The sequence below is a fragment of the Piliocolobus tephrosceles genome, chromosome 1 (assembly GCF_002776525.5).
Source record: "Piliocolobus tephrosceles isolate RC106 chromosome 1, ASM277652v3, whole genome shotgun sequence".
NCBI lineage: Eukaryota > Metazoa > Chordata > Mammalia > Primates > Cercopithecidae > Piliocolobus > Piliocolobus tephrosceles.
This window is the reverse complement of record NC_045434.1, coordinates 154,501,717-154,508,482: the sequence shown is the minus strand read 5'-3', so window position 1 is coordinate 154,508,482 and position 6,766 is coordinate 154,501,717. Positions and strand designations below refer to the sequence as shown.

At 46.8% G+C, this 6,766-nt stretch overlaps 1 protein-coding gene across 1 annotated transcript; it reads left to right on the top strand.

Moving 5' to 3' along the window:
- The first annotated feature begins 762 nt into the window (after window positions 1-762).
- On the top strand, window positions 763-4,061 carry GADD45A (growth arrest and DNA damage inducible alpha). The gene is made up of 4 exons (XM_023209754.1): window positions 763-1,239; window positions 1,726-1,827; window positions 2,066-2,303; window positions 3,386-4,061. Exons 1-4 carry the CDS (start codon window positions 1,196-1,198, stop codon window positions 3,497-3,499), a joined length of 498 nt encoding a protein of 165 aa, XP_023065522.1. The 5' UTR covers window positions 763-1,195; the 3' UTR covers window positions 3,500-4,061.
- The last annotated feature ends 2,705 nt before the right edge of the window (window positions 4,062-6,766 follow it).

Sequence of the window (6,766 nt, the reverse complement as noted above, 5' to 3'; positions counted from 1 at the left end):
AGCATTTTGAATTTAGACTTGTGGGTTGTGTAGGTGTCAGATGGTTGTCTCTCGACTGGTGGGCGTCCAGAAGGATCCTTGTTTGGGCAAGGCTCTTTGAGAAAGGAGAATCTGGGTTGCCAGGGATTCCCACATGTGGTCACCAGCTCCCCACGCAGACCAGCTCACGATTTCCCAGTTACAGCGGGCAGGTGGGAAACCGTTCTGCATTCTGTGGAAAAGATTCCAATTTGGTTCCCTGCCATCCCTGAATACAAACGGGTTGGTTTTCCTTTTTTGAGCTTCCAACCCTTGCAGCTTTCCAAAAATAAATCAAACCAGCCATCAGGGCACCGAAATAATACTACTGCTAATAAGCAGCTTCGCCTAGACTTAGATAAACAACACTTCTGAGGTAAACTTTGCCCCGGAGGTCTAGAGACACTTTTTTAATGTAAACTGCTTACTAATAATTACTAGACTTCGGTGCATTAACCCTGGAAATAGATTTTAATAGCTACCCCTTAAAACAAAAGGCATGAAACGATAATAAGAAAAAAGTGCCGCGACTATTATAGAAAAACACTTGGCAGCCTGCTTCAGCCCAAGCTGAGGCCACCTCCCGCCTCTGCTGAAGCCCTCCACTCCCAATGGTCCCCACCAACCGGACAAGAGAGCGCGCGGGACCCGCCTTCCCCTCTCTGCACCGCCCCCGTCCCCGCCCCCGCCCCCTCGGCTCTCCTCCCGCGTGGCTCCTCCCTTTTCCGCTCCTCTCAACCTGACTCCAGGAGCCGGGGTCAAATTGCCGGAGCAGGCTGATTTGCATAACCCAATGGCCAAGAGGCATGCAAATGAGGCGGAACGTGGTTGGCTGAGGGTTGGCAGGAAACCTCCTACGAACGGGGCCCTTTGTCCTCCAGTGGCTGGTAGGCAGTGGCTGGGAGGCAGCTGCCCAATTAGTGTCGTGCGGCCGGTGGCGAGGCGAGGGCCGGAGAGCGAGCGAGCGAGCAAGCAGGGCGGGAGGGGTGGCCGGAGCTGCGGCGGCTGGCACAGGAGGAGGAGCCCGGGCGGGCGTGGGGCGGCCGGACAGCGCCGGGGCCTGAGCTCCCGGCGCGGCGCCTGTGAGTGAGTGCAGAAAGCAGGCGCTGGCGCGCTCGCCGTGGCAGGAGCAGCCCGCACGCCGCGCTCTCTCCGTGGGCGACCTGCAGTTTGCAATATGACTCTGGAGGAATTCTCGGCTGGAGAGCAGAAGACCGAAAGGTAAGTCGGCCTGCGGACTCTTCCGGCCCGAACTTCTCTCACCTACCCCGCGCTCCTGGGTGCAGGCGGTCTGTGGAAGGTTGGCAGGGGAGGAAGCAGAAAAGTTTGCACAGGGCAACTCCTGCCCTTCCTCCCTCGGGACTCTGCGTGTAGCGTCCGCGGACTGAAAGAGCATGCCCCGCAACCCGAACAAAACCCGCCGGGGCCTTTGCAAAGGGCAGCAGTGGCCGTCGCTGCCCGTGCGGCTCCCGGGGCTGGCAGCCTGTGGCAGGGGCACTCTCGGGACTTCTCACGGGACGCCCGGTCCTTGGGCGTGCAGGGGTCATGGGGGGTGACGGGGCCGCGGGAGCGCCGGGTTTTCGGAGAGCCCAGGTGCGCGGTGGTGCTTGCATTCGAGAGGGAGAGGCGTGGTGCCGGGCAATGGGGGCGACGATGGGCCCGAGGGCACCGGGGCTGACGGGACCCCTCGCCCTTGCCCGCGTGTAGGATGGATAAGGTGGGGGATGCCCTGGAGGAAGTGCTCAGCAAAGCCCTGAGTCAGCGGACGATCACTGTCGGGGTGTACGAAGCGGCCAAACTGCTCAACGTGTAAGTGGGGCCCTTGCGCGTCTCCCGTTGCACCCCTTCCCGCCCTAGCCCGGGAGGTCGCCTTGGCTGGGCGCCCCTCGCCCGGCCGCGCCACTTCCTGTCGCTTTTCTTCTGCCCCCGCGGCTGCCTGTCCCGGAGGGGAGGGGGCGAGCGGGCCGGGCGGCGACCCCCGGGGAGCCGGACACGGATTGAGGGCGCCAGCGCTTCTGCGCTCACTGGCCCCGCCCGCTGCCCCCAGCGACCCCGATAACGTGGTGTTGTGCCTGCTGGCGGCGGACGAGGACGACGACAGAGATGTGGCTCTGCAGATCCACTTCACCCTGATTCAGGCGTTCTGCTGCGAGAACGACATCAACATCCTGCGCGTCAGCAACCCGGGCCGGCTGGCGGAGCTCCTGCTCTTGGAGACCGACGCTGGCCCCGCGGCGAGCGAGGGCGCGGAGCAGCCCCCGGACCTGCACTGCGTGCTGGTGACGGTAAGGGGCAGGGGGACTGCAGCCTGCGGGGTAGAGCCCCGGAAGGACAGGAGTCAGGGCTGGGTCGCCTGATTGTGGATCTGGGGTAGGTTTGGGTCAGGAGGGTGGCTGCCTTTGCCCCACGAGAGTGTGGCTGGACTTTCAGCCGAGATGTACTAGTTTCATCATCAGGATTTTCTGTAGTACAGAACATGTCTAAGCATGCTGGGGACTGCCAGCAGCGGAAGAGATCCCTGTGAGTCAGCAGTCAGCCCAGCTACTCCCTACCTACATCTGCACTGCCTCCCGTGACTAATTCCTTTAGCAGGGCAGATTAGATAAAGCCAAATGAATTCCTGGCTCACCCCTCATTAAGGAGTCAGCTTCATTCTCTGCCAGTCAGAGCTAAAAATAGAAATTGTGTAGGAGACAAACCTTGTTAATTCCCTAGAAATACATTAAGAGGATAGAGTGGAATTTTTTTCTCTGCAATCTTGCATTTTTTTTAATGGGCCTTTTTTTTTCTCTCTCTTCTGATAAAAACCTTTGGTAGGGTAGGGAAGTTATGTTTTCAGGGATAAATGTGCTACTTTTGTCTTCTAAATTTTGCTCTTTTTTGACTGGTCTAGTCAAGTGACAGCCGGATTATTTTGCTACTCCTTAAAATTACTACTCTGTCTCTTGGGAGTAGAGTTGATGGCAATTCCAGTTAACTGCTGTGCAGCTCTCATCTCATTGTGCACACAGCATGGAAATCTTTCTCAAAACTGTTTCACTCAGGTCAGGGTAACAAGTTTGGTAGAGCAAACCCGTGAATGATACTCTCATGCAAAACTGAACAGATATGCAAACATATGTATGTGGTTCAGCTTGGGTTGCATGGGTTCAGACTTCGCAATGTGTAGTTTAATAGGTAATTACCCTTAATGATTTTGCACGGAACCCAACTACTTTGAAGAAACTTTAATTTTTTGTGCTTCTAATTTGTCTCCATGTCACATAGCCAAAATATAGAATGTTCAAGTGTCTTCTCCTCAAAAGTGTAATTACTAGCAAATACCGATTTTTTAAAAATAAGTTTATTTTTCTAAATTTGTTTCCAGAATCCACATTCATCTCAATGGAAGGATCCTGCCTTAAGTCAACTTATTTGTTTTTGCCGGGAAAGTCGCTACATGGATCAGTGGGTTCCGGTGATTAATCTCCCTGAACGGTGATGGCATCTGAATGAAAATAACTGAACCAAATTGCACTGAAGTTTTTGAAATACCTTTGTAGTTACTCAAGCAGTTACTCCCTACACTGATGCAAGGATTACAGAAACTGATGTCAAGGGGCTGAGTGAGTTCAACTACATGTTCTGGGGGCCCGGAGATAGATGACTTTGCAGATGGAAAGAGGTGAAAATGAAGAAGGAAGCTGTGTTGAAACAGAAAAATAAGTCAAAAGGAACAAAAATTACAAAGAACCATGCAGGAAGGAAAACTATGTATTAATTTAGGATGGTTGAGTTACATTAAAATAAACCAAATATGTTGAAGTTTAAAAGTGCAGCCATAGTTTGGGTATTTTTGGTTTATATGCCCTCAAGTAAAAGAAAAGCCTAAAGGGTTAATCATATTTGAAAACCATATTTTATTGTATTTTGATGAGATATTAAATTCTCAAAGTTTTATTATAAATTCTACTAAGTTATTTTATGACATGAAAAGTTATTTATGCTATAAATTTTTTGAAACACAATACCTACAATAAACTGGTATGAATAATTGCATCATTTCTTATTGTGTGCTCTTGTTTCTTTTAACTCGTACTTTTTAAAACACATTTTACTGACTCTGCTCTATACCAGGTCTATAGTCAGAAAGCATGTGACTTAAAGGAGTTGGAGTTAGGAAAAGGATGGTTAGAGATTCAGCTTGCAAAATTTGAATAATTAAAGATCAATGATAGTAGTGCCAAAATAAGATTATACACAAAAGGTTGAGGAGGCAGAGAGGACAGAGTGACCAAAGCTACCTACCAGTTTTTACTGAAGAGAGATCATTTTATGTTGGTCTTAGTTTTATTTCCCTAGTTACAGAGGGCAAAGGGATATTGCCAGCAGCTGCACTAGTTTGTGCAAAGGTGTGGAGGCCTGAAATACCACAACCAGGTCAGTAAAAACAGAGTGATTCTATGTGTGCCTCTGGTGTAGAAAGATAAGGGAGCGACAGGGCTGAGAAGGAAGGTGGGGATTAGGCCCAGGCTGTGAAGGGCATTCCGTGTCACCTTTATGCATTTGGGCTTCCTTCTGTAAACTTCAGGCAGATAGCAGAGCCCTTGAAGGAAGTGGCGTGATCAGTGTTCTAGGAAAGTAACACCAGGATCTGTGAAAGATGATAATTGGGATGAGCAGCTGTAGGTGACAAGGCCAATTAGGAAGTGACTAAGAATCCAAGGCTGTGCATTTTGCAGAACCATTTTTACAGAGCAAACAGGGAAGTGGCCAGGCAACGTTTTTTGGTGCCCCCAGTCTGTTCCTAAAGCTTTGTGCTTTCCAGCTGACCATTTCTATGGTTCTGAGGGGTCTGCTTAAATTATATTAGATGGAATAGATGGCAGAGAAGAAAAGCAAAAGAAAAGGCTTCAGTAGAACAATCCTTGTTAGTTGGAACAGTCACTTGATAATTAACTCCAACAACCTTGTAGACATAGACCAAAGAAAGCAAAAATGCTTATGGAGGCAAGGCCTAGCCTTGCTTTAGTCCACAGGAATTTTCTTGTCCTATTTCTCAAACCATCCCCTTATGGCTCCCCTGCCATCTGTCTTTCATCCTAGTCATGACTACATACAATCAGGAAAAAGGGTAGGAAAAACCCACTAACAGCAACAAAAAGCTCCAAGTTTCTGCATATATTATGAATACATAGGTCCATGAGCCCTTCACCTTGCAAATGACTCTCTTTTCCCACATCTGCTAGAAATGTGGGCTTTTAGGCCTCATTTGGGCTTCTTGTATCTTTCCACAAGTGACTGTTTTTCTACATCTGCTAGAAATGTGGATTTTTAGGCTTATGTAGGCTTCTTTATCTTTTTAAAATCCAATGCCCACTCCAAAACATAACTGGTATTTAATATTTGTTTCTTATATTACCAAAAGATTGAGAGCAGTGAGTTTTAAATAGCAGAGTGTTTTGCCCTCCCATTAAAGTAAGGTGTTTTCAGCCCCTTTTCACAATAATTTGGTAAAAACCCTTTTGCTGGGATGAATGAATTACACTGGGCACACAGTGGATAAAGCTGCTTCACTTAGTGGAACAAACACAGTAGCAGCTGGCCCTGATTAGTCCTTCACCCTGTTTTACTCATGTAAAATGGAGATAAGTCTGCAACTTCTGGCAGACTTGTGGCCTCTCCTACAACTCTGCAACCTCCCTCAAGGCAGGTAATATCTGCTTCATTATTGTAGCCCAGTAGTTGACACAAGTGCCAGCAAGTAGTAGGTGCTGAATTAATATTTACTGAATAAATGAATGATTAGAAATAATGAACACGAACTACCTGGCACATGATAGATGCTCAATGGAGTGTGGCTATTACTAAAACCCAGGTGATAGCAATAGGAAAACTGAAGGCATCAGAGAGATCTGTGTTATGACACGTACATCTATATAACTATGTTTTTCAAAAGGAGTTTTTGAGCTTTATTCTTAATTCACAATGCTTAGATATCTGTAATAGTACTTATACATTCTTCAGACTGTTTTGAGGCAAATCTCAACAATTACTGCAACGCTGTCTGGTTTCTTCAAACTTTTTAAACTCTTGTTTTTCTTTCCTGATTGAGCATAACAGAAAGTTAACACAGCATTGAAAAACCCGATCATGAAACAGTTAATTTTAAACAAGTATAAAATTACCTGGATGGCTTCTATCTCGAATTGATGCCAATATTCTTCCGTTGTTGCCTTAAAAACCATTAAATCTACTTATTGCAAGCTATGTTACAACGAGAACAAAAATCCCCTCATCTACCTAAGGTGTATTCAATGTTGAAAAGTGGAAAATACCCATTTTTTCCACTGGCAACTTCGCCTCAGTGTCATAAATAGCATTGCTTCCTCCTTTTCACACTTAACCTAGGCTCTTAGCAAGTTAAACTTTTATAATGAAAGTAGCTAATCTCCTATAATACATACCTTAGTTCCCAAATAAAGAAAAAGGGGTCATTTTTAGGAAAGAATTATTTGTATACTGTCAGTTGAAAATACTTCCAAAGCATGTTTTGAGATGAGTTACTGGAGCCTTTGTGAAATAATTGCTTAATTCTCAATTACATAGGTTGAATTTTATTCTTTGATATATAGTAAAAGACTGAAATTTGAGAGATAGGTTTTCTTCAAATGAACAAAACTCAGTGGCATGATTTGACACCAAGCAAGTATCCCTCAAAGAAGTGAATACTTTTTTTCTTTTTAACAATACTTTGATAAACATAAGA